At 43.3% G+C, this 27,410-nt stretch overlaps 1 protein-coding gene across 1 annotated transcript; it reads left to right on the top strand.

Moving 5' to 3' along the window:
- The first annotated feature begins 4,809 nt into the window (after nt 1–4,809).
- On the top strand, nt 4,810–27,410 carry LOC149143627 (pentatricopeptide repeat-containing protein At5g27110-like). The gene is made up of 12 exons (XM_089451896.1): nt 4,810–5,100; nt 5,259–5,265; nt 5,347–5,409; nt 5,543–5,959; nt 22,310–22,675; nt 22,902–22,964; nt 23,198–23,515; nt 25,307–25,369; nt 25,803–25,904; nt 26,198–26,488; nt 26,578–26,710; nt 27,326–27,410. The coding sequence occupies exons 1-12, from the start codon at nt 4,810–4,812 to the stop codon at nt 27,408–27,410; spliced, it is 2,199 nt and encodes a 732-aa protein (XP_089308022.1).

The raw sequence follows: 27,410 nt of genomic DNA on the forward strand, positions 1-27,410 counted from the left end.
CTCCCAAGGTACAAAAGCATATGACCACCTGGTCATATGCTTTCTAGTATTCTCGTAACAACTTTAACTCATGAGTGTTAACAAGCCTTTGTAGTCACAAGTATCTCTTCTTGCTACACGATACCTCACCAAACTTGAATCTCTTGAGTTTGGCCTTTTGGCATTTTCCTGGTTCTCTTCTCTAGAACCCTACAAGCACCCCTTACTCTAGGTTGTTGCAAATCTTCACAGCTTCCTCTATGGTCACCTGCACAGAGAAAACAAATCTCTACTTAAATCTTCAATCACGTGTACCTTCTTCTGCCGCTTCTCCTCCAAATTACATGCTGGAATCTTCTATGCTCTGATACTTCTTGATGAAAAATATTTTGGGGGTTTGTCACTTTCAATCTTGTTTTGGTTTCAATCCTAGAATTGTGGGTTATGGGCCCACAGTCCACCTTTAATCTTTGATGCAACATCCCTTTCCTCCATGCCACATATAACCTTTCTCTTATTTAGCTTTTGTCTTTATCTCTCTCCCTCTCTCTCCCACCTCCATCTCGTCTCTATCTCCTTTCCTTTCTCCTTATCTCCCCCTCATTCCCTCAAACTCTCTTTCTTCCCCTTCTCTCTACACCTCACAACCATGTGATGTGCCATGAGTGGAATTGTTATAAGAGGAATGCAACAATATGTGCTTCGAGCATTATAAACTTACAATGTGTTCAATTTGAAACTCAGTGTGCATGAAAATGTTGTGATGTAGTAGAACAATGATGGTGTTGGTACCATTACTTGGATTTCTACATATAGGACACGATAATGGTGAGAGTGGCAAGCATAATAGAGAGAGTTCATGGAGTTTTAGGTATGAGGGAGAAGAGAGTTACGCCAAACAATAACGTTCACAAAGAGAGCTTACAATAGTTTTTCTAATACTAATATAGAGAAGGGAACCACAAAACTTGTGATCGAGGAAGGTCACATAGCAAGACTCTCATACTATTGTTAGAAAACATGAAATTTGATGATAGGTTTGTGTTGCATTTCATCGCTAAAATACACATAAATATGATAGTATGAATTTTAATTACATTTTCCAATAAGAGTTTTAGATTATAGATGGCTATTGGAATCCACTTTTAACTTTTCCTCTTCTCATGCATTTGAAAAAGACAATTTAATATCATTTTCTAGGAAGACTTTTAGAGTCTAGATGACTATTCAAATCTACTTGTAACCTTTTTCTATTCGAATCAATAAGAATAAGACACTTTACAATGGATTATGTTTACAACAAAATCAAAATATAATGAAACAGTAAAATGGAGTGCCCTTATTTTAATATTTCATAATAAAGCAAAGTGGAAAACTTGAATGCTTCCAAAACGAGAATGAAATAAAAATGTAGTGGAATTTTGAAGGGGAACGCACTGTCAAAGAACAACGTGACGAATAGCCATACCCGTCGTCTGTATGAAAATCTTGGGCCAACGGGATTCCCGGAAAGCACCTCCACCCCCCTGTCTTGAAGTGAACTGGTGCAGGTGAAAAGGAAACGGGTTTCCCAAACCATTCCTTTCTTAGAAGACCTCCACAACTTGTAGTTCAACACGCGTTAGGGTTTACTGCAATTCAAAACTCGCTATATGACTTTGCTACACCGCTCCCACTTTATTTATACCATTTGGATGATGTTCTATATACAGGTTCGACCATTCCCCCCGACTGCTAGGGAAATGTATTGGTAGTCTGGACTCTGTATCCAAGGGAATCTGCAGGAACAGTGACAAGTTAGAGTTGAGTACTAAGACTTTATTTAGTTTAGGCAGACCACTTTCCCGTGATTTGAATCTCATTTAATCATGGATTTATTCAGGAAAAGCCGGTATGTTATGCACTTGTTCCTTGTAATATTAGTTTGCTGCTTCGGATGGCTGTGTGGTCTCGCATTTGCACAGTTGGATGAAGCTTTTACAAGTTCTGTTAATTTCCCGGACATCGGAATCACATGTATAGGCAACTTAGCAGCTTTTGTGAGAGTTCTTTTACGAGGCGAGATTTGGATAATCTGTCGTCCCCGTTTTGATATGGAGGGTCGAGGAAATGAGAAATTGAAGAACATAGTTATAGGGGTGGAAGGACAAACCACTCAGAGTGAAGAACTACGGGCATGTCATGTCGTGATGTTGTCAAAGCAGACGCCCAGTTATACAATGCAGAGTTTAATGAAGTACAGCTCTCATGTTTTTCAGGTGCACTCCACCTTTCTCCAATACCACCCTCTACAATCTATGGAAGAAGTCAGTGTAGATCCCTGCCCAGGGAATCACTGTGGATGCATTGTATTCAAGATGGTGGAAGAAATGGCAAGAATGATTTCTCGTCGGATTCCTGGAACAGTGAAAAGACTGTCTGATTCCCTGTACTTACTCCCGTCTCTGCACTGCTTGAGAAATGGCTGCCATGGCTGCAACGAGGGCCTTTTGCATGTGGAGGACATTGACGAACATGGAAGAGAGAGATTGCGAGAGGGTGACGCCCAGGTAGAATCTCCTGCTGCAGTCTGTGAAATACTTGATCTTGATCTTAAATCCATCCATGAAGAGCGTGCTTGCATCTGCATTCCATTGCGCTCAGCCGAAGATGATGAGTGGACAAATCAGCTGATCGCACTTTTCAAGCCTGACCGTAAAGAGTTCAGAGGAGGCATAATCAGGAAAGGGCAAAGTACCTGCGCTTCGTTTGCCCTGGAACGCTACAAGAATGGGAGCGGAGAATGCGATGCAGTCGAAGAATACAAGCTTGCTTCCTTATTCATACTGCCAAGGTTGACAGTCGTATTAATCCAGATTGTATTAACTTTCTGTTTCAAAGTAGACGGGTTCTCCAGCTTTGTGCTCGCAGAAAGAACACTGCAGATTTATCTTCCAGGCGATCGGATTCATCCCCATCGATTTCTAACCAAGGCCCACGTCAAATCTAATGGCGATAACACCAATGCATGCCAAGTGTTGTTCTTCAGAGGTGATCTTCAAAGACTGGCACTCTTCCTCATATTAGAGGTTTTTGTAACCTCCATTTGCTCTATTATTTGGATCCTGCGTGTTGCATCGGACGGAGGCCCTCAGAAATGGTATCAAATTCACTCTATGCCGCCCTCTAAACCTAGGATTGTAGTGATTTTCTTAGGTGTTTGTGTTGCTCTGGTCATGGATGCCTTTGATTTGAAATTGTATTCACAAATTAGAAGAATGCCCCGTTTTACGCTAAACAATGACGCGGTAATTACTGGTCTGATTTGTGTAACCATGGGTTTAGAAATACTTTACCTTGTAGCATGTAGCGCAATAGGTGGAGTTATGGGTATAAAGGCGTTTGGGGGATGGGTATATAGTATGTTACAATGCCTAGTTTGGATCAAGGTCAGCATTGGGTTCCTCGTCCATTATCAAATTGATTATGTACCGAAACGTGGACTAAGGGACTGGTGGTATCGTCTTTGTGGACTCTACATTTTCGCTTCTTCATTCTGGCTCAATGCTATTCTCGCTGGAGTTAGATCTAATTGGGACTTTTAATAACTTCAAGTGCTGTAGGGAAGTTTCTTGTTTACCACTCAAGTTAAAAAACATGTTTGCATTTATCCCAATTGAGTTCGATCTGACGGGGAACTTTAATGATAATATTTATATCTTTTCGATCTAAATGGGAACTATAACAATAAGGTTTTCATATTTTTATATTTATTAAGCACGTTATCGTGGATTGTATAGTCATGAATGATTAACTTTGCTCGAACTGTATTTAATTTTGGCTTTTATTATATTCATTTTAAAATTTAATTATCTTCATCTAGATTTGCAATTTGATTTTTATTAAATTGTTTCTAAACTCTACGCGTGTAAAATCGACATTTTCATCTTTTCATTCTTGCCATTTTCACAGTTAAACAGATTCAAAGCATAGAGAACTAAGTTTTGACAGTTTTTCAGCTAATTATTTTAAATTTAAGTAAAAATTTAAGAAAAATTTTTATCAACACTTTTCAAACTAATGAGTATGATTTATCACTACATCGTAAAGCGTTCCTCTCTGAAATCAACTCCCCTAATTACCACCCCCTAATTACCACCATGTACTTCTGTTAGACGATTGAAAAGTTCTGGACCGTTGGATGATGAATAATTAGTTTAGGTTAGTTTCTTGGGTTCTTCCCCCACCGTTTTTCCTGCTGCTTCAAGTCTTGCTGAGCAGGTCGAGTCTCTGGGCATCCCAATCTAGGAGTTTGATGATCACCCCCACATTGATCTTGCCATCGATGGCCCTGACGAAGTCGACCCAGAGCTCAATATCGCCCAGGGCCGCGGTGGCGCGTTGCTCCGCGAGAAATGGTGGAGGATGCCTCCGCTAAGGTCGTGGTCATCGTTGATTCATTGAAGCTCATCAGTGGCCTCGGTGGCAGCGGCCTGGCAATGCCTGTGGAGGTGGTGCCATTCTGCTCCCTTCTGCTGGAAGTACAACGCTTCGAGGCTAGAATCCCTCTTTCAGGCCGAGGGCTGCGATGTGAAGCTCAGGATGGAGTTTCTGAAGTTATTCATCATCTAACGGTCCAGAACTTTTCAATCGTCTAACAGAAGTACACGGTGGCAATTAGGGGAGTTGATTTCAGAGGGGAACGCCTTACGGCGTAATTAGTTTAGGTTAGTTTCTTGGGTTCTTCCCCCACCGTTTTTCGTGTTGTTTCAAGTCTTGCTGAGCAGGTCGAGTCTCTGGGCATCCCAATCTAGGAGTTTGATGATCACCCCCACATTGATCTTGCCATCGATGGCCCTGACGAAGTCAACCCAGAGCTCAATATCGCCCAGCGCCGCGGTGGCGCGTTGCTCCGCGAGAAATGGTGGAGTGGTGGAGGATGCCTCCGCTAAGGTCGTGGTCATCGTTGATTCATTGAAGCTCATCAGTGGCCTCGGTGGCAGCGGCCTGACAATGCCTGTGGAGGTGGTGCCATTCTGCTCCCTTCTGCTGGAAGTACAACGCTTCGAGGCTAGAATCCCTCTTTCAGGGCGAGGGCTGCGATGTGAAGCTCAGGATGGAGTTTGTGAAGTTTGGGAATTTGTAATGAGGCAATTTAAGAGATTGTTGAGTTGTATTTGCTTAATGCATGTTTAATCCATGACAGCTTGGAGCTAGGAGAGTATGTGGCAGCGCAACTCCGTGAAGTAGAGCCAAGAGATGCTGGAAATTATGTTCTATTGTCAATGTCTATGCTGTAGCTGGGAGGTGGGATGATAGAATATGCCCAACATTTGTTTGACAGAATGTATGAATGAAACTCTGTATTATATACATCCATCATTTCAGGTTATGAGCAGAATGGACAAGCCAATGAGGCCTTGGAGCTGTTTCGGAAATCGCAACAACGAGGTTTGAAAATTGTCTTATACATGGTGGTAACCATTCTTCTCGTATGCTCCCACTTAGCAACTCTGCAAATGGGTAAGGAAGCCCATGGTTATTTAATAAGTGCATTTAGAACCTGATGCTGGTATATGGGCAGCCTTGCTTAATGCACGTTTTATCCATGACAACTTGGAGCTAGGAGAGTATGTGGCAGTGCGACTCCTTGAAGTAGAGCCCAGAGATGCTGGAAATTATGTTCTATTGTCAAATGTCTATGCTGCAGCTGGCAGGTGGGATGATGCAGTAAAGATGATAATGATGATGAAAGACATTGGCTTGAAAAGGATGCCAGGATGCAGCTGGATCGAACTCAACAACAAGGTTCATGCATTTCTTGCTGGAGACAAATCAGATACACAATCTCAAAAAATTTATGCCACATTGATGAGTCTGTGTGTGCATATGGAAGAGGCAGGGTATATACCAGGCACAAGCTTTGTAATGCATGATGTAGAGGAGGAGGAAAAGGATTACATCCTGTGCGGCCACAGTGAAAAGTTGGTTGTTGTTCACTGTTGGCTGTTGATTTTGGAATTATTAGTACCTGCACTGGGACACCTATCCGGATCACCAAAAACCTTTTTGTTTGTCGTGACTACCATAATGCCACAAAGTTTATCTCCAAGATTATTGGGTGAGAAATAGGGATGCAAACCGTTTCCACCATTTTAATGTTGGGATCTGTTCTTGTGGGGATTATTGGTAATCGGATTGAAATGATGTTAACACACTAGTTTGGAAAAACTCCTTTCACATTCTAGAGCTTTTCCTTAGTAGCACATGACTTGGTGTCACATTTCATTATGGGGTAGTGTTCACTTGGAGTTTCTAAAGTTTGGGAATTTGTAATGAGACAGTTTAAGAGATGTTGAGCTGTATTTGCTAAAGGATGTGCAAAGCATTGCAGTGGATGTTCTCGTTATATCTAGTCAAGAATCATAAATGCTTTGGTTGTTCATATGTGGGGTGCTCTTGACAAAGTCTTGAATTTAAAAGTCTTGAATATAAAACAAGAATAGATTCTCATTCTCTCTTGAACCTCAGTTGCAATAGTTCTTTTGGCCAGCAAAGTCTGTGAAGAAAGCAAGTGGGTAAATGCGCAGAAGTAGTACTTCCAAAACCTATTGATCTTGTTTTCTTTTTGCAGTATGCTTCACATATCATGTCTGATAAGAAGATTACGTTTGACTGGTTTTGGATGCAACACAAACTTTTTCACTGATAGCTGCAACCTTAATGTCACTTGTTGTACACATTGGAGCATTTTATGCTCTCTCAAGGTATGTAGGTGCCTCACCTCCCATACATTTGGATTTGAAACTTTATTGGATGGGTTGTTTGTAACTGTATACGAGTCCACATTATCAGTTGAGAATGCTAAACTTATGGGAGTGACATGAGTTGGATGCTCATGTAAATAATGTCAACTCAGGTTGGAGAATCATGTTAATGGAGTTCAGGACAACAACCTTTGATGATCACAAGAATACTCTGAATTTTTATCATTTAAAATCATTAAAAAAGGTGTGAGATTATTTTTTTGACATAACTGAGAAAAGAAAACTGCATTTACAGATTTTGCTAATTGTTTCATGACATGGGATGATCTATTTACTTTGTGGGTTTATCATGTTTACAAAAAGAAGAGCTCTGTGCTGAGTGGTGAGCTCCAGTATTGTAGCAATAATGCTACAACTCCTGGGGCTTCCTGTCTCTCATTTTATCAACCCGGTAGTTCGTACAAACTTGGAAGCGACGGTGCTATATGCACAAGTACTAGCTCTTGTCGCAACTGTCACTTGGTCAGCTGGCACAAGTCCGCTAGGGCTCAAGCCAACTTCTATAGGCTCTCAGAAGAAGCTTTCTAATTGATGGACGAAAGCTATTCTCAAAGGAAAACTACTCTACTTGACAAAATGGACTGAAAGCAAATCAAAGCATGTAAACTTAGGAAACCCTAATTTAACTGGTCTAACCTCTACAATGCAAGAAATGTGAATGAAACTTCTACCAATGCTGCTGTTACCTCTAATAAGTGCAAATGCATGGATCTAAACTACTTGCATCATGAAAGATATGTTTTTGTATTTTTCCCTTAAGTGTGTGGAATGATTGTGATTTTGTGCTAACTAGGGTTTGATTGTGCAGATGGGATGGAGAAGGAAGGAAAGCGTGGGACAGGTTGGGGAGGCTAGGAGAGGTCCCTAGGGATCCTTAGCATCCATCCACAGAGGTTCCTCGCATTCAGAAGCTCGGCAACCGAGTGAGTGGCCTCCTACAGGAAGTCTGCAGGGGATCCTACAGGATACTCTGGTTTCTACAGGATGTCTACAAACGGCTACAGGATGACCTACCGTGAGTGTTTGGCGCGATGGAGGAGTGATGAAATGGTAGGGGGAGATGTGTAAGGTAGGAATGAGGCTGGTGATGGCTGTAGAAGTGGAGGAATAGGATAGGGAGTGAATGTAGGGAGTAGGTTGGAAGATAGAGGGCTAGGTCAATGAAAGGGCTAGAGAATGGAAGTACGTGAGGAGTGAAAGACTTTGGGAGATGACAGAGCGGAGCAAAGGTCAAAGATGTGTTTGCATGTGTGATCAAGATGGAGGACGAAGTAATGGAATGAGAGAAAGCAGTGTAAATGGAACAAATGCTTGTGACTATCACCAAACCAAAAATGCATTAACTTAGACTACCTGTGCTTATAAATTCAATGAACAACAATCTAAACGCGAAGGAGAATGTGCATGAAGCTGTGGTAAAGGAGTGTGGTGTAGGTGTGAATCATGTGGAAGCATCTAACATAACGTGACTGTGTTTGCAGCAATCATGGAACAAAGAAATGCGTATTTTTGGTGGCTAGTCATGGACTGCACTCCAATCCCAGATGAGACGGTAGTGAGCCTTAACAACCTTTTTGTTGGAGCTCCAATCGATTATATCTATCTTCTGCTACACTAAGCAAGTGGAAACAAAGTCATCATAAGCAACTCCTATCTAACTCATGAAAAAGACCAACTTAACAACCTGTAATTCGAATTGCATGTGCAAATGAAAAGCTCAAAGTGCTGAAATGAAATGGAAACAACACTACAGCAGAGGGGATCTATGGCTCTCAGGTTGGGCCCTAACCTGAGAGCTATAGTCTCCTTAAGAAAACTCAGAACTAGATCAGAATCTGCCTTCTTTATTCATAATCTGATATCATGCCAAATTGGCTTACAAAAAGGAACAAAAACTGAGCTGTGCTCCAAAATTACAATAGCAAGACGAGAGTTTCAACAACCTATCCAAGGCTAAGGCCCCTACACTTATACAAAAACGATGATCCAACAAGTGTCCTTGATTTTAGGAGCTCGGCTGTCCAACTAGAGTTTAACTGCTGATCCTGTAGGACGGTCATAACTGCTGTTCCTGTAGAGCAGTTTATAACTGCTGTTCCTGTAGAACAGCTGGCTGCTTCTAAGCTCGGAGGGGAGATGGATTGGAGCTCGGAGTTCTTGGTGGGAATCACGAGGAATGTCCCCAAGACCGTGGACATCCTCTCCTAAAAGTCAGCAGTGCCACCTCATTGTCTCCTTGTCTCCTTTTCGTTGTCTTTTGCTCCCTTTTAATGCCAAAACCTGGAATCACAATGCATTAGTCACGTAGATAGAGTGCCTACCCTTCTTCCTACAAACAACATGAATAAACTAAGAAATGCATGCATAAGCAGTAAAAAATGAATGGTTTGAGCAAGTAGAATAGGCCAAAATGAGCCCAAATTGTACCAAAATTGGGGCTCATCATCACCCCCCAGCTGAACCATTTGCTCATCCTTGAGCAACTTAGTCAAGATCCTCATCCTTCATGGCTTTCACTGCTCCCCTTACATCCCAAGCTTCTGTGGTGATGTCTTCTTGGTCGATATGAAACCCTGCTGTGTTTTCCACTTTTTCCCATTGTGCCTGGTCATCCTTTCCTGTACTTCCTTCAACCAATCCTAGCAGCAATGGAGGGCTGAGTTTAAGGCCAATCTAGCTGGCCTGAAGTCTTTGCACGGATTTATTGTAAAGGTCCACTCTTGCCAATGCTTCCCTCATTCTGGTCGGGGTATGGTATTCCCGGATCTTCAAACTATGTGCCAAGGCATGCCACCTACGTGCACAAGCCTGGGCAGCAGTTTCTCCCAATAATCTGTCCATGTCTTCAAAGTGGGCTATTGCTTGGGCTTGCTGGTCCATAAATTTCAAGGAAGTTGTGGGATCATTGGATAACTATTGGCGGGCTGAGATGAGGGCAACCGGATCCTCTGGTTCTGCCCGAATGTACAGTGGCTCACTCACTTCTCGGCTCATGACCGATTTTTCTTCAGTGGCTCTCTGATCCTCATGATTCAGCCACGAAGCAAAAGCCATCAACTGCAGATCGCCCAAGGCGATATTGGGATCCCAAGAGACTTCATTGGGCAAAACTAGATTGTGGATGTAGAATTCTGCTAGCTTGGCTTTGTCCTCTGCTGAGCTAGTATTGCATATTTCAGCAAATTGCTGTGGGTTATGGATTTGCTCAATACCTCTTTGTGCTAGTGTATTTATCTGGAACTGTAGCCACTGATCCTTTAAGTACAACCCATAAGACTTTGCAGGATGTCTGCACTACAGGGCCTCCATGGCCCAACTGGCCATGCAAGCCAATTGTGTTTCCTTTTGTTGCAGCTGTTCCTTTAAGGCTTGCACTTCAATTCTTATCTGCTGTTCTTCTTCCTGTAGAAGTGTCTTTGGCCCTTCAAGATTGGTGGTCAGCTCCTTCTTGCCTTCTTGTTCACTTGTGATGCCCTTGGAGGATGTTTCTGCCCCTGCCTTGAGTTCTTGTAGCTGCAACCTTAACTTCTGGTTTTCTTCCTGTAGAAGTGCCTGCTGGCAACTAGCCACATGTTTGGCCATGGTGAACTCGCTCCTGACCTCCCTGAGCTGATCTTGTAGAGGGCCTATGTCCCCCACCCCCTTTGATTTGGCAATTTGCATCCATGTATGGGAGCGGACTCTTTCTTTCTCTAATTCAAAGAATAGGGGTACAGTAAATTTTTGTGGGATGACCTTGCCCGCCTCCAAGAAGGTATAATATGAATTCAGATTGGGCGAAGGGCTAGGTTCGGGTATATGTTCTCTTGCTGTTTCTTCAGGTAGTTCTGCCTCCTCCGCCCTTGGTGATGAGGGTCCTCCTTCTTCTCTTTGTTCGGTTTCCTGTAGTCGAGCCAAGGTATCCTGTAGGACATTTTCAGCTTCCTGTAGCCTGGTTTTCTCGTCCAACAGGTCCACTCAGTCTTGCCATGTGCTCTTCTTCGGGCTTCCCTTTTCGTAGGTAACTGTGACCTTTGAGGGGGATTTTTCTTTGGGCGAAGCAGGGGTGTCCTCAATGACAATTGGGCTGCTGGACTGCTGCTGTGGCTTCCCTGTTTTTATCCGAACACTTCTCCGTGCTTTGAAGTAGAGAGGAGGGTCCCTCTTCCTCTTTCCTTTTGGCTTAGGTGGTGTACTGAGGCCAGCTAATACAGCCGCTGCCTCTCTGGCTAAAACATCCACCTTCTGCTTCTCAGATTTTGGTTTTGCATGGCTTCCTGTAGAAGCCTGTTTTTGCACTTTTGTGCTTCCTGTAGAAGCTGTTATCGGGCTTCCTGTAGAAGCCTTGGTTTTTGCTTTTGGGCTTCCTGTAGAAGCCTGCTTCTCACTGATCTTCGTGCCTCCTGTAGAAGCTCGCTTCTCCTTTCCTGCAGTGGTAGGTGTCTTTACTTTTACTTGCTTTGCTGCAGGGGTTTGATCCTTTTGTTTGCTTGTGAGTGCTGAAGAGGTAATTGGGCTGACATGGCCTGCCCCAACTTTGTCTCTTCTGCTTTTTGACCTTCTTTCTCGTGCTGACAGGATGGGGGAGTCAGCTTTTTCTTTAGCCTTCTTTTCCTCAGCCACCGCTTCCTCGTCTTCAGTGCCGGAGGAGCCACTATCTTCGATCAACATTTTAATGTCCCCATCTCGTGTTAGATTCCTAAACGACTCCCAGGAGAGGGGAACTTTATATGAGTGCAGTGCATCCTCCACAAGCAATTTTATTAACCCATGATGGGCTATCTGATCAGGGATGCCCTGTCTTAGCTTTGTAGCACACTCCATTAGGGACTGCAGGAGATAATAAGGGATGCTTAGTTTTTGCTCTACAGGAAGGTCAATTCCGTGTCTTAACTCAGTGAGGAGCCGGAAGTGATATGCATACACGATACTGAACCGGCCTTCACAAGTAATATATTTCATAATGTACAAACTGACTTCGTTCCATGGTGGTGACAGGCTGGTCCTCCTCACCCCGTTTTTATCCTCTGTGAATGATTCTTCAGGTGGGAAGAACTCCTTCTTTGCTTGGTGGCTCTGCTTCCGCTCTTCTTTATCCCACGGCAGACCCATGGGCAGTTCTGTGATTCGACTTATATGCTCTGGGGTGAGTTTGAGGCTTAGACCTCTGAAGGTTACTGTGGCCAGTGTCTGGGACTTAGGCTGCAGAGCCTGCAAGAATTCCTCAGCTACTTCATCATCGTAGCCCTGTAGCTTATCACAAAAAGGCATCCATTGTGCTCTAGTGAAGAGCTCAACCACTGCCGAGTTTCTCCTTAATGTATTTGAATCAGTGGGCTCTCGCCTGATAAACCCACCAGGCATGATGAACACAGTGGTTTTGACCAAAGGCGGTAGATACAAACGAAATTCGGTCTTATAGACAGAGCATGCAATGAATTCACAGACCACAGTCTAATTATACTGCTATCCTGTAGAAGCGATAGTATAGGCACGGCAATCCAATATTTTTTTATGACCAGACTGTGAATAATGACCTTGCCACCTTTGAAAGCCAATTGCGGAAGGAGTTTCAGGGTTACCTCTTTTCTGCCACCTTTTCTTACGTGAAGACTTCACCTTCCTGTAGAGCTGCGTTCCTGTAGAAACTGCTTCCTGTAGGACTGCGTTCCTGTAGAAACTGTTCCTGTAGGAGCAGTGTGCAAACCTCGGGGAGGACTGCAATTGGACTGCGGTTGAGGTGCGCTTCACTGGTGTTCAGTCGGCCGAAAGCTTGGCGTATCAACATGCAGAGGTATTCAGAAGAGTTACTCAAGTTTTGAAGTGGAGGTGGATGGATATACGTGCACGATCTAGCCGACTAGATTTTGAATCGGCACAGCTCGTGGCGCGGAGGGTGAGCTGTCCCCGCCGGACCGTTGGGTGACGTCACCCATCATCCGCCTGCACATTCACTTGTTGCTGCATTCATTCCCATAGATCTGCCACCGCCCTTTTCGGTTAAACTCGTTTCTCGGTTGACGGGACTGATCTTCATGTGCGTGCTGTGTGTTCCCTTTGTCGTGGCTGCCACCCATCATCTGACTATCCCTTCACTAGCCAACGTGGCCAGTCAACTGGCCTTACGGCCGCTCAACCATTCATTTCTACGCCATGCAAACAAATCAAAGTAATACCCATGTGATTTGATGGAAGGAAGGATTAGAACACTTACCTGCGCGCGTCTGCACATGATTTCCAGTTTTTGGACGACGGATCTACCTGCTGCCTGTGGCTTACACAGTCCCGGAGGCTCGTGGTTACAGGATGCTGGCGCTGTAGTGGACGCTCTGGTTGCATGCGCCCGTGTGTTGGTTGCAGATGGCTGGGCGATGAATGGTATCCACTCCTGCAGGTTTGACTGCTACAGGATTCCCGCGGGGTGCCTTGTAACAGTCTCACCTCCTTGGGTGCATGCTACTTGACAATGGAGATGACCTGCTAATCGTGCTCCCGAAGCTTCTAATGCTCGACATGGACGTGGTATGAGCTCTCGGTGTTCATTTTTCTCTGACAACTGATTTTTCCACGAGAACTCATTGATCTGGTTTGCTGGTGCAGGGATCTTAGTTGCATGGTGACGAGGATGGTGGAGCAAGGTATCAGCGTCGTGCATGGGCCCAAAAGAGGCTTGCATGCGTCCACACCAACCCGTAGTCATCAGATCTGCTCATGAAACGCATTCTGGCTCGTTCTGAGCTTCTACAGGAAGTTTCCTGTAGAGGTACAGAGCTTCCTGTAGACAGGCAGCTCTTCCTGTAGAAATTTGCACCTTCCTGTAGAAAAACTGTGCCTTCCTGTAGAAAGACAGCAGTTTCCTGTAGAAGATTCAAACCATGATAAAATTGCACATTCCTTGAAAAACATAAGCGTTCTTGGAGGAGGAGCTTGTGAGGTGTCCTGGCTGCATGAGAAGGACCTTTGACTTTGACTTGAGAGGCTTCCTCTCCTCCATAGAACACCTGCAATCTGCATGCAAATTTCACATAATGACTTATTGATCTTGTTTTTTTCTTTTTGTTTTTTTTTCTTCTTTTTTTTTGAAAGATAGCAGGGGCGCCTCAATGAGGTTTTCACCCTTACCACCTGCCTTAAGCGCCTCAGAGAGGTTTTCACTCAAGGATCTTTATTTCTTTTCTTCTTCTTTTTTGAAAGATAGCAGGGGCGCCTCAGATGAGGTTTTCACCCCTACCACCTGCCTTGGGCGCCTCAGGAAGATTTTCACCCAAGGATCTTTATTATTTTTTTTTTTTTTAGATTCTTCGGGGTGTGCCCAAAGCAGGGGCAGGACCCTTCTCTATGACCAATACTGCTTTCTCCATAGTTTTGATGAACTCTTGTCTTGAGGGAGGCTTCCTGTAGATCTTCAATCGATGCCCATTGACAAGCATGGGAATGGCTTCCTCATCAATGGTTCGAATGAGGACAGATCCATTGTCATGACACTTTTCTACTGAATATGGTCCTAGCCATCTGGTTCTCAACTTCCCCTTGAAATCTTTGTATCTGGAATCATACAACAAAGCCCAATCTCCCAGCTGAAATTGCTTGTCATGGAGATGTTGGTCATGCCACACCTTCCTCTGAAGTTGAACCACTTCTGAGTGAAGGAGGGCCTGCATGCGGTGCTCATCCAGTCCATTCAGCTGCAATAACCTTTCTTGCTGTGCATGGCTGAGATCTAGGTCCAGCTGAGCTGCCATCCTCAAAGTGTTATACTCAAACTCAATGGACAGCAAAGCTTTCTTCCCATAGACCAGCTCATAAGGTGTGAAGCCGGTGGTGGTCTTCCAAGTGGTGTTGTAAGCCCATGTGGCTTCAACCAAGCGATCTGCCCAGTCCTTTCTGCTGCTGCTCACCACTTTAGTCAAGATCCCTTCTAATGCTCTATTGGTGACTTCCACCTGCCCATTTGCTTGAGGATGATAGGGGGTGGAAGTCCTATGCTTGATCTTGTGATGAGCTAGTAGATCTTCAACCAAGTTGGATGTGAACTGGCTCCCTTGATCGGTCACCAGCTCTCTTGGGTAGCCAAACTTGTAGAAGATGTTCTCTCTTAAGAACTCGACCACCTTCTCTTCTGTTGCTGCTTTGATTGCTTTAGTCTCTGCCCACTTTGTCAAGTAGTCAGTACACACAATGATGTAGGATCTCTGCCTCGAAGAGGGATTGATTGGACCCACAAAGTCCATGCCCCACTTCTCAAATGGCTCAAGAGTCACTTGAGGTTGGAGAGGCATCTCATCCCTTTGGGTCGGTTTCCCCATTCTTTGGCATTGGTCACACTGGCTGACATATCTTCTGACATCTTGATGAAGTGTGGGCCAATAGTAGCCTGCCTGCAGGATCTTGAAGGCAGTTCTCTTTGCTGCAAAATGTCCTCCACAAGGCCCGTCATGACAGGTGAGGAGGATGTCGAAGACTTCCTCCTCCCTTACACAATGCCTTAATATCTGATCGGGGCCAAGCTTGAACAGGTTGCCCCCGATCCAAGTAAATGAGGCACTCTTTCTGATGATTTTGCTCTTCTCTTTTGAAGAGAGGTGCGGAGGGAACTGAGCTGAAACAAGGTAGTTTGCTATATCAACAAACCATGGAGAGAGTACTGAGATAGCAAACAGATGCTCATCAGGCATCTGGTCATCCACCGTCCCATCTTCATCTGCAGACAAATCCAATCTAGACAAGAAGTCAGCAACAACATTTTCTCTTCCTGGTTTATCAACAATGGTTAGATCAAACTGCTGCAATAAAAGTAACCATCTAATAATACGAGCATTCACATCGGGTTTATTCATCAAATATCTAATAGCAGCATGGTCAGTATGTACAAAAGTCTGGTAACCAGTAATATAATGTCGGAACTTGTTCAGTGCATGGACCACAGCTAAGAATTCCTTCTCGGTTACAGTGTAATTCAGCTCTGCTTTGGACAAGTTTTTGCTAACGAAGTAAATGGCATATGGAAGTTTTTTCTCAACTTGTCCTAAGGCTGCACTTATGGCTTTGTTTGAGGCATCAGTGTGGATGTGGAAAGGTAGGGCCCAGTTTGGACCTCTCAAGATTGGTGCTGACACCAACTTGTCCTTTAACTCATTCAAACTCCTCTGACAATCGTCAGTCCACTTAAACTCCACATCTTTTGCCAACAGACCAAACAATGGTGAGGCTAACTTGCTGAAGTCCTTAATGAATCTCCGGTAGTATCCTGCTAATCCCAAGAAACTTCGGACATCCCTTACTTTTTGAGGAGGTGGAACCCTCTTGATGAGAGCAATTTTGTTAGGATCCACCTGCAATCCTTGGGAAGAAATGGTATGGCCTAGCACGGTCCCTTCAGTCATTAGGAATTCACATTTTTCAGGGCTGAGGGACAAGTTCATCTCGGTGCATTTGGTTAGGACTTTCCCCAGGTTGGACAATGCTTCCTGGAAGTTGGCCCCATAAGGAGTAAAGTCATCCATGTATATTTCCACTGCATCATGGACCAACTCCGAGAAGATGCTCAAGACAGCTCTCTGAAAAGTAGCAGGAGCATTGCATAGCCCAAAGGGAAGGACTCGGTAGGCAAAGGTACCCCAAGGACAAGTGAAGGTGGTCTTATCTTGGTCTTCCGGGCTGATTTGGATTTGATTGTACCCGCTAAACCCATCCAGGAAAGAGAAGAACTTCTTTCCTGCCAGTCCATCCAACACTTGATCTATGAAAGGTAGAGGGAAATGGTCTTTTTTGGTAGCTTTGTTCAGCTCATGGTAATCTACACAGATCCTCCACTTCCCATTCTTCTTGGGAACCAACACTAGAGGGGACACCCATTCACTATCTGAGATGGGGTAGATGAATCCGGCATCCAACAGTTTCTGCAATTCTTCCTTGACAATGTCCTTAAGGGCTGGATTCATTCTCCTCTGGGGTTGCCTAACTGGTTTACAATCCTCTTTGATGTATATATGATGGGTACAGACCGAGGGATGGACTCCTTTCATCTCCTTATAGCTCCAAGCAAAAGCATCTAAGTGGCTGGCCAATAGGCTACCCAACTCCTTCTCCTGGGAAGGAGATAGGGAGGAGCTGATCTTTAATGCTCTCTCAGGGCCGAACTCCACACTTTTGACTCTGGGAGTGACAGGGCTGGTTGTACAAAGGTCCACTAAGGTGCTAGCTTGGGCATCCTCCACCAACTTCTCTAAAGATAGTGCACTGGAAGGTGGATTCTGGATCAGGGTCTCAATCAAATCATCCTCGGTTGGGGGATTTCTTCTAGTGGTATCTAGGGTACACAGAGGTGCTGAATACACCTCGTCTTCTTCTCCTTCCTCCAACCAGAGTGGTAAATCATGCTCTAAAGAAGGTTGGGCAGGAGGGTATAGGACTAGTTGCTTGGACATGGGACCATTTTTGATGGTCATGTTTCCTGCCCGACAACTTATGTAAGCAGCTGCAGTAGCTAACCAAGGCCTTCCCAAGATGAGAGGATATCCAGTAAGCTTGGCCTTTGGTTGCAGAACCAGGAAGTCTGCAGGGTATTCCCAAGAATCGATAGAGACCAAGACATCCTCCACAATCCCTTCGGGAGTCACGGTGGAGCGATCTGCTAATTGCAGTACTGTCGAGGTCTTCCTCAAGGAATCCTGAAGATTGAGTTTAAGCATGGTATCCCTGGTCATCACATTGATGGCCGCCCCTAGATCAATCAAGGTGTGGGGGATAATGGTGCCATTGATGTGAACATCTACTACAGGACTTCCAGGATCTAGGTACTTTGGGTAGATGACTTGTCCTAGCATAAGGTCAGACAGCTGTCCTATGACATTGATAGTTGAGGCATCTTTCTTCCGTCTGCTTGGGTGTTTGAAACACTTCTCCTTAACCAGCTTGTTATATATTGGCACATCCTTGATGGCTTGGAGAAGTGGGATTTTTACACACAACTGCTTGAGCTCACCCAAAAGCTCATCTTCTTCTGGGTTAGGTTGTGTGGTGGCTGTTAGTCTCTCAGGAAAGGGTGGAATAGGCTTTGGTTCACTCTCCTGATGGTTTTCCTCATCCTCTGGGGGAGGAGGTTGGCGATCTGGAAGAGTCTTTCCAGATCTAAGATTGATCTCCTGGATCTCCACAGCATAGGTAGGGCATGAGGTCTCCCCAGTATATACCTGCTGAGCCTGTCTATTGTTGGGGTTCGGGTTCGGTTGAGCAGGCATCTGAGGTTGCCTTGGAGGAGCAGGAGGTAAAGGCTGAGGTTGAACTGGTGGTGGAGGCAAAATGGCAGGAGGAGTGTTGTATTGGGGCCTCCACCCCGACTGAGGAGCACTCCATTGAGGCTGCGACTGGGTATGTGAGTGATATGGATGAGAAGTAGGTTGAGTAGGGTACTGAGGTGGATAAGACCATGGAGGAGGCATGGACCAAGAAGGATGAGCAGGGGGACCCCAGGAAGGCATGGGAGTCGAGTGGTTGGGGTTGTAATAAGCTTGAGATGCCCCTTGCATCCCCTGTTGATAAGGTCTAGATCCTTGAGGCCTCCTTTGGTTGATGAAGTAGAGAGGTTCAGTGGGGGCTTCGGTTCCTTGGTACATGGCTTTAAACCCAGGTAAGGTTGGACACTGATTTGTTGGGTGGTCCTCCTCACAAACGAAACACACTTCAACCGAATGCAATGGACATTCGTTCTTAGGGTGTCTTCTGGTGCACCTAGGACAGAAGACAGCCAAGGCTCTCTCAGCTTCTTCTTTCTTCTGCTGGATCCTGAATGTGTCCAGCTGCATGACAATGGTCTGTCTCACCTCACTCTTAAGATCTTCTAATTGGTTTGTAAACTCATGTTTGGAGAAAGGGACACCGGTGGAGAGGAAATTTCCTCTACCTCGTTTTCTAGCTGCCCTGGAATGATTTCGAAACACAGTCTTGATGTCCTCATAAGGCAGTTGGTAAATGTCCCCCCCAGCTAACATGTGAAGGGTGTCTAAGAGATCTTCAGGGACTCCTCGGAGTAGAACCAACTTGAGGGATTCAGGGTCAAGTGTGCACCTGGCCCGTTTATAGCTAAGTTGGAACCTCTCCTCATAATCCTCTAAAGACTCATCATTCCCCATGGTCATTCGAAAGATCTCTCCCTTGGTTTCCTTGGACCTACAATAATCCATATACTTGGTATTGAAGGCTTGCTGCATCTGAGCCCAAGTAGCGATGCTATTCCCAGGTAATCCCATGAACCAGCGTAGTGCTGCATCCTTAAGAGTGGAAGGGAAAAGCTTCAGCTTTTGCTCATCTTCAGTATAGTCATAGGTTCTACAAAGGACAACAAACTCAAACAAGAAGGTATCAGGATCCTCAGTGGTCAGTCCATGGAAGTGAGGCAAGGCGGAGGGGCTAATGTTTTTCATTTTCATATCTCCATTGGTCTCTCGGATGGGGAAAGCTCCTTCTATTCTCTCATCTTCTCTCCTATTATCAGCCATGGCTTCAGATGGAGTGGTCTCTAACTCTTCTTCTTCTATAGGGTCTTGGTATATCTCAGGACGTTCACCTATAGGTTCCTCTGGGTCACTGTCACCAAAGAAGAGAGAAGGGTGACTCAGTGATGTGGTGGGGGTGTTCGATAGGAATTTGCCTGATCTATCTCGGTTCCTACGAGGCATGAAATGGAAAGGACTTTTCTTTTTTTGAGTGCTTTTGCTTTTTCTTTGGTACCTTCAAAACTGAAACAAAGTGATCTACAACTAACTATATTGCTCAAATGAAATTGCAGAATTGGAAAGCTAATCTAGGAAAGCAAGAAATATTAGTCTAGGAAAGCAAGAAATATTAATCTAGGAAAGCAGGAAATGCTAATCTAGGAAAGCAGGAAATGCTATTCTAGGAAAGCAGGAAATGCTATTCTAGGAAAGCAGGAAATGCTAAGCTACTTTTGCAGAATGGAAATGAAATAAACTACTGAGTAGAAGTAAGAGTACGAAAGTAGAAGAAAAGCAACAATTACTAATACTCTGACGCTTCCCCGGCAACGGCGCCAAAAAGATGGTGAGCTCCAGTATTGTAGCAATAATGCTACAACTCCTGGGGCTTCCTGTCTCTCATTTTATCAACCCGGTAGTTCGTACAAACTTGGAAGCGACGGTGCTATATGCACAAGTACTAGCTCTTGTCGCAGCTGTCACTTGGTCAGCTGGCACAAGTCCGCTAGGGCTCAAGCCAACTTCTATAGGCTCTCAGAAGAAGCTTGCTAATTGATGGACGAAAGCTATTCTCAAAGGAAAACTACTCTACTTGACAAAATGGACTGAAAGCAAATCAAAGCATGTAAACCTAGGAAACCCTAATTTAACTGGTCTAACCTCTACAATGCAAGAAATGTGAATGAAACTTCTACCAATGCTGCTGTTACCTCTAATAAGTGCAAATGCATGGATCTAAACTACTTGCATCATGAAAGATATGTTTTTGTATTTTTCCCTTAAGTGTGTGGAATGATTGTGATTTTGTGCTAACTAGGGTTTGATTGTGCAGATGGGATGGAGAAGGAAGGAAAGCGTGGGACAGGTTGGGGAGGCTAGGAGAGGTCCCTAGGGATCCTTAGCATCCATCCACAGAGGTTCCTCGCATTCAGAAGCTCGGCAACCGAGTGAGTGGCCTCCTATAGGAAGTCTGCAGGGGATCCTACAGGATACTCTGGTTTCTACAGGATGTCTACAAACGGCTACAGGATGACCTACCGTGAGTGTTTGGCGTGATGGAGGAGTGATGAAATGGTAGGGGGAGATGTGTAAGGTAGGAATGAGGCTGGTGATGGCTGTAGAAGTGGAGGAATAGGATAGGGAGTGAATGTAGGGAGTAGGTTGGAAGATAGAGGGCTAGGTCAATGAAAGGGCTAGAGAATGGAAGTACGTGAGGAGTGAAAGACTTTGGGAGATGACAGAGCGGAGCAGAGGTCAAAGATGTGTTTGCATGTGTGATCAAGATGGAGGACGAAGTAATGGAATGAGAGAAAGCAATGTAAATGGAACAAATGCTTGTGACTATCACCAAACCAAAAATGCATTAACTTAGACTACCTGTGCTTATAAATTCAATGAACAGCAATCTAAACGCGAAGGAGAATGTGCATGAAGCTGTGGTAAAGGAGTGTGGTGCAGGTGTGAATCATGTGGAAGCATCTAACATAACGTGACTGTGTTTGCAGCAATCATGGAACAAAGAAATGCGTATTTTTGGTGGCTAGTCATGGACTGCACTCCAATCCCAGATGAGACGGCAGTGAGCCTTAACAACCTTTTTGTTGGAGCTCCAATCGATTATATCTATCCTCTGCTACACTAAGCAAGTGGAAACAAAGTCATCATAAGCAACTCCTATCTAACTCATGAAAAAGACCAACTTAACAACCTGTAATTCGAATTGCATGTGCAAATGAAAAGCTCAAAGTGCTGAAATGAAATGGAAACAACACTACAGCAGAGGGGATCTATGGCTCTCAGGTTGGGCCCTAACCTGAGAGCTATAGTCTCCTTAAGAAAACTCAGAACTAGATCAGAATCTGCCTTCTTTATTCATAATCTGATATCATGCCAAATTGGCTTACAAAAAGGAACAAAAACTGAGTTGTGCTCCAAAATTACAATAGCAAGACGAGAGTTTCAACAACCTATCCAAGGCTAAGGCCCCTACACTTATACAAAAACGATGATCCAACAAGTGTCCTTGATTTTAGGAGCTCGGCTGTCCAACTAGAGTTTAACTGCTGATCCTGTAGGACGGTCATAACTGCTGTTCCTGTAGAGCAGTTTATAACTGCTGTTCCTGTAGAACAGCTGGCTGCTTCTAAGCTCGGAGGGGAGATGGATTGGAGCTCGGGGTTCTTGGTGGGAATCACGAGGAATGTCCCCAAGACCGTGGACATCCTCTCCTAAAAGTCAGCAGTGCCACCTCATTGTCTCCTTGTCTCCTTTTCGTTGTCTTTTGCTCCCTTTTAATGCCAAAACCTGGAATCACAATGCATTAGTCACGTAGATAGAGTGCCTACCCTTCTTCCTACAAACAACATGAATAAACTAAGAAATGCTTGCATAAGCAGTAAAAAATGAATGGTTTGAGCAAGTAGAATAGGCCAAAATGAACCCAAATTGTACCAAAATTGGGGCTCATCACTGAGTGCGATATTTTTTTTTAGTTCAAACATTTATTTTTGTACCATAGAAATTAAAAAATGATTTTGAACCTTTAATAGAATTTCTTGAGAATAAAAGCTAGAGAAATCCAATAGATAGGTATTACATCTAAGACATTGTTTTATCAAAACAAGGAAACCCTATTTTGAAAATTGAAATTTATTGATGGCACCAGCAAGGAAATCCATAATTACATTATTAGAAAGGGTTATGAGGTGGATGTTTTTTTTGGGTAGTGCTCTCATAGACATGTATTCAAAATGTGGGAACATATAATATGCCCAACATGTGTTGACAGAATGTATGAAGGAAACTCTGTATTATATACATCCATGGTTTCAGGTTATGAGCAAAATGGACAAGCCAATGAGGCCTTGGAGCTGTTTCGGAAACCGCAACAACGAGGTTTGAAAATTGTGTTATACATGGTGGTAACCATTCTTCTCGTATGCTCCATCTTAGCAGCTCTGCAAATGGGTAAGGAAGCCCATGGTTATTTAATAAGGCACGCCTTCCAGTGGGATGTTTATGCAGGGAGTGCTCTAGTAAATATGTATTCCAACTGTGGAAAAACAGAGATTGCATACCGGATATTTGAGCAAATGCCTGAGAGAAATGTGGATTTGTGGAATGCAATGATCAGAGCATGTTTTCATAATGGGTACACTAATGATGCCCTGAAACATCTCCATAAGATGCAATTGGCAGGTGTAAAACCCAACTCAACTACCATCTTGAGCGTTCTCCCCGCATTTGCTACTTGGCAGCTCTACAAAAGGGTAAAGAGATCCAAAATTACATACTTAGAAATGGATTTGATTCCGACATTTCTATTCAGACTGCTGTCATAGACATGTATGCAAAGTGTTACCATGTCAAATCTTTGATAAGATGTCTCAAGCTAATGTGGTCTCATGGACTGTAATGATTGCAGGCTATGGTATGCATGGGTATGGTGAGGATGCTCTCCAACTTTTTAACCGAATGCAAGAGGAAGGCATGAAGCCAGACCATGCCACTTATGTTGTAGTACTATTTTCTTGTAGTCATGCATGCTTAGTGGATGAAGGCTTGCAATACTTTGAATACATGAAACAAGTTTACCATATCACACCTCAGATGGAACACTACGGATGCATGGTTTTCATTCTTTGAGGCACCGGGAAATTATATGAAGTGCAAAATTTCATTAAAAAGTGCATTTAGAACCTGATGTTGGTATATGAGCAGCCTTGCTTAATGCACGTTTAATCCATGACAACTTGGAGCTAAGAGAGTATGTGGCAGTGCAACTCCTTGAAGTAGAGCCCAGAGATGCTGGAAATTATGTTCTATTGTCAAATGTCTATGCTGCAGCTGGAAGGTGGGATGATGCAGTAAAGATGAGAATGATGATGAAAGACATTGGCTTGAAAAGGATGCCAGGATGTAGTTGGATCGAACTCAACAACAAGGTTCATGCATTTCTTGCTGGAGACAGATCAGATACACAATCTCAAAAATTTTATGTCACATTGATGAGTTTGCGTCTGCATATGGAAGAGGCAGGTATGAAGCGCAAAATTTCATTAAAAAAATGCATTTAAAACCTGGTGCTGGTATATGGGCAACCTTGCTTAATGCATGTTTAATCCATGACAACATGGAGCTAGGAGAGTATGTGGCAGCACGACTCCTTGAAGTAGAGCCCAGAGATGCTAGAAATTATGTTCTATTGTCAAAGGTTTATGCTACAGCTGGTAGGTGGATGACGCAGTAAGGATGAGAATAACAATGAAAGACATTAGCTTGAAAACGATGCCAGGATGCAGTTGGATCGAACTCAACAACAAGGTTCATGCATTTCTTGCCAGAGACAGATCAGATACACAATCTCAAAAAATTTATGCCACATTGATGAGTTTGCGTTTGCATATGGAAGAGGCAGGGTATATACGAGGCACAAGCTTTGTAATGCATGTTGTAGAGGAGGAGGAAAAGGAATACATCCTGTGTGGCCACAGTGAAAAGTTGGCCGTTGCTTTTGGAATTATTAGTACCTGCCCTCGGACACCTATCTGGATCACCAAAAACCTTCGTGTTTGTGGTGACTGCCATAATGCCACAAAGTTTATCTCCAAGATTGTTGGGCGAAAATAATTGTCAGGGATGCAAACCGTTTCCACCATTTTAATGCTGGGATCTGTTCTTGTGGGGACAGTTTAAGAGATGTTGAGTTGTATTTGCTAAAGGATGTGCAAAGCATTGCAGTGGATGTTATCGTTATATCTAGTCAAGAATCATAAATGCTTTGGCTGTTCATATGTGGGGTGCTCTTGACAAAGTCTTGAATATAAAACAAGAATAGACTCTCATTCTCTCTTGAACCTCAGTTGCAATAGTTCTTTTGGCCAGCAAAGTCTATGAAGAAATCAGGTGGGTAAATGTGTAGAAGTAGTACTTCCAAAACCTATTGATCTTGTTTTCTTTTTGCAGTATGCTTCACATATCATGTCTGATAGGAAGCTTATGTTTGACTGGTTTTGGATGCTACACAAAATTTTTCACTGATAGCTGCAACCTTAATGTCACTTGCTGAACACATTTGAGCATTTTATGCTCTCTCAAGGTATGTAGGTGCCTCACCTCCCATACATTTGAATTTGAAACTTTATTGGATGGGTTGTTTGTAACTGTATATGAGTCCACATTACCAGTTGGGAATGCTAAACTTATGGGAGTGACATGAGTTGGATGCTCATGTAAATAATGTCAACTCAGGTTGGAGAATCATGTTAATGGAGTTCAGGACAACAACCTTTGATGATCACAAGAATACTCTGAACTTTTATAATTTAAAATCATTAAAAAAGGTGTGAGATTATTTTTTTGACATAAAAGAAAACAACATTTAGAGAATTTGCCAATTGTTTGATGACATGGGATGATCTATTTACTTTGTGGGTTTATCATTTTTACAAAAAGAAGAGCTCTGTGCTCAGTGCGATATTTTTTTTAGCTCAAACATTTATTCTTGTGCCATAGAAATTTAAAAAATGATTTTGAACCTTTAATAGAATTTCTTGGGAATAAAAGCTAGAGAAATCCAATAGACAGGTATTACATCTAAGACATTGTTTTATCAAAACAAGGAAACCCTATTTTGAAAATTGAAATTTATTGATGGCACCAGCAAGGAGATCCATAATTACATTATTAGAAAGGGTTACGAGGTGGATGTTTTTTTGGGTAGTGCTCTCATAGACATGTATTCAAAATGTGGGAACATAGAATATGCCCAGCATGTGTTTGACAGAATGTATGAATGAAACTTTGTATTATATACATCCATGGTTTCAGGTTATGAGCAGAATGGACAAGCCAATGAGGCCTTGGAGCTGTTTCGGAAATCGCAACAACAAGGTTTGAAAATTGTCTTATACATGGTGGTAACCATTCTTCTCGTATGTTCCCACTTAGGAGCTCTGCAAATGGGTAAGGAAGCCCATGGTTATTTAATAAGGCATGCCTTCTAGTGGGATGTTTATGTAAGGAGTGCTCTAGTAAATTTGTATTCCAACTGTGGAAAAACAGAGATTGCATACCGGATATTTGAGCAAATGCCTGAGAGAAATGTGGATGTGTGGAATGCAATGATCAGAACATGTTTTCATAATGGGTACACTAATGATGCCCTGAAACATTTCCATAAGATGCAATTGGTAGGTGTAAAACCCAACTCAACTACCATCTTGAGCATTCTCCCCACATTTTCTACTTGGCAGCTCTACAAAAGGGTAAAGAGATCCAAAATTACTTACTTAGAAATGGATTTGATTCCGACATTTCTGTTCAGACTGCTGTCATAGACATGTATGCAAAGTGTTAGCATGTCAAGTCTTTGATAAGATGTCTCAAGCTAATGTGGTCTCATGGACTGCAATGACTGCAGGCTACGGTATGCATGGGTATGGTGAGGATGCACTCCAACTTTTTAACCAAATGCAAGAGGAAGGCATGAAGCCAGACCATGCCACTTATGTTGCAGTACTATTTTCTTGGAGTCATGCATGCTTAGTGGATGAAGGCTTACAATACTTTGAATACATGAAACAAGTTTACCATATCACACCTCAGATGGAACACTACGGATGCATGTTTTACATTCTTTGATGCATCGGGAAATTATATATTGAAGTGCAAAATGTCATTAAAAAGTGCATTTAGAACCTGATGCTTGTATATGGGCAGCGTTGCTTAATGCATGTTTAATCCATGACAACTTGGAGCTAGGAGAGTATGTGGCAATGCGACTCCTTGAAGTAGAGTCCAGAGATGCTGGAAATTATGTTCTATTGTCAAATGTCTATGCTGTAGCTGGCAGGTGGGATGATGCAGTAAAGATGAGAATGAGGATGAAAGACATTGGCTTGAAAAGGATGCCAGGATGCAGTTGGATCGAACTCAACAACAAGGTTCATGCATTTCTTGCTGGAGACAGATCAGATACACAATCTCAAAAAATTTATGCCACATTGACGAGTTTGTGTCTGCATATGGAAGAGGTAGGTATGAAGTGCAAAATTTCATTAAAAAAATGCATTTAAAACCTGGTGCTGGTATATGGGCAGCCTTGCTTAATGCATGTTTAATCCATGACAACTTGGAGCTAGGAGAGTATGTGGCAGCACGACTCCTTGAGGTAGAGCCCAGAGATGCTATAAATTATGTTCTATTGTCAAATGTCTATGCTACAGATGGCAGGTGGGTGACACAGTAAAGATGAGAATAACAATGAAAGACATTAGCTTGAAAGTGATGCCAGGATGCAGTTGGATCAAACTAAACAACAAGGTTCATGCATTTCTTGCTGGAGACAAATCAGATACACAATCTCAAAAAATTTATGCCACATTGATGAGTTTGCGTTTGCATATGGAAGAGGCAGGGTATATGTGAGGCACAAGCTTTGTAATGCATGTTGTAGAGGAGGTGGAAAAGGAATACATCCTGTGTGGCCACAGTGAAAAGTTGGCCGTTGCTTTTGGAATTATTAGTACCTGCCCTCGGACACCTATCTGGATCACCAAAAACCTTCGTGTTTGTGGTGACTGCCATAATGCCACAAAGTTTATCTCCAAGATTGTTGGGCGAAAATAATTGTCAGGGATGCAAACCGTTTCCACCATTTTAATGCTGGGATCTTTTCTTGTGGGGATTATTGGTAATCAGATTGAAATGATCTTAACATAATAGTTTGGAAAAACTCCTTTCACATTCTAGAGCTTTGCCTTAGTAGCACATGATTGGGTGTCGCATTTCATTATGGGATATTGTTCACTTGGAGTTTCTGAAGTTTGGGAATTTGTAATGAGACAGTTTAAGAGATGTTGAGCTGTATTTGCTAAAGGATGTGCAAAGCATTGCAGTGGATGTTATCGTTATATCTAGTCAAGAGTCATAA

This window comes from Pinus tabuliformis, chromosome X (genome assembly GCF_031772625.1).
Source record: "Pinus tabuliformis cultivar Carrire ecotype Pingquan chromosome X, CPIR1, whole genome shotgun sequence".
Lineage (NCBI taxonomy): Eukaryota > Viridiplantae > Streptophyta > Pinopsida > Pinales > Pinaceae > Pinus > Pinus tabuliformis.

Bases quoted from the DNA above. Each gene is read 5' to 3' on its own strand.
- LOC149143627 (XM_089451896.1), top strand. From the start codon at position 4,810: ATGGCCCTGACGAAGTCAACCCAGAGCTCAATATCGCCCAGCGCCGCG. The intron at 22,676-22,901 runs GTGTAAAACCCA...TAATGATTGCAG, and splicing joins CCATAAGATGCAATTGGCAG to GCTATGGTATGCATGGGTAT. The intron at 26,489-26,577 runs GTTTGTGTCTGC...GTATATGGGCAG, and splicing joins AATTTATGCCACATTGACGA to CCTTGCTTAATGCATGTTTA.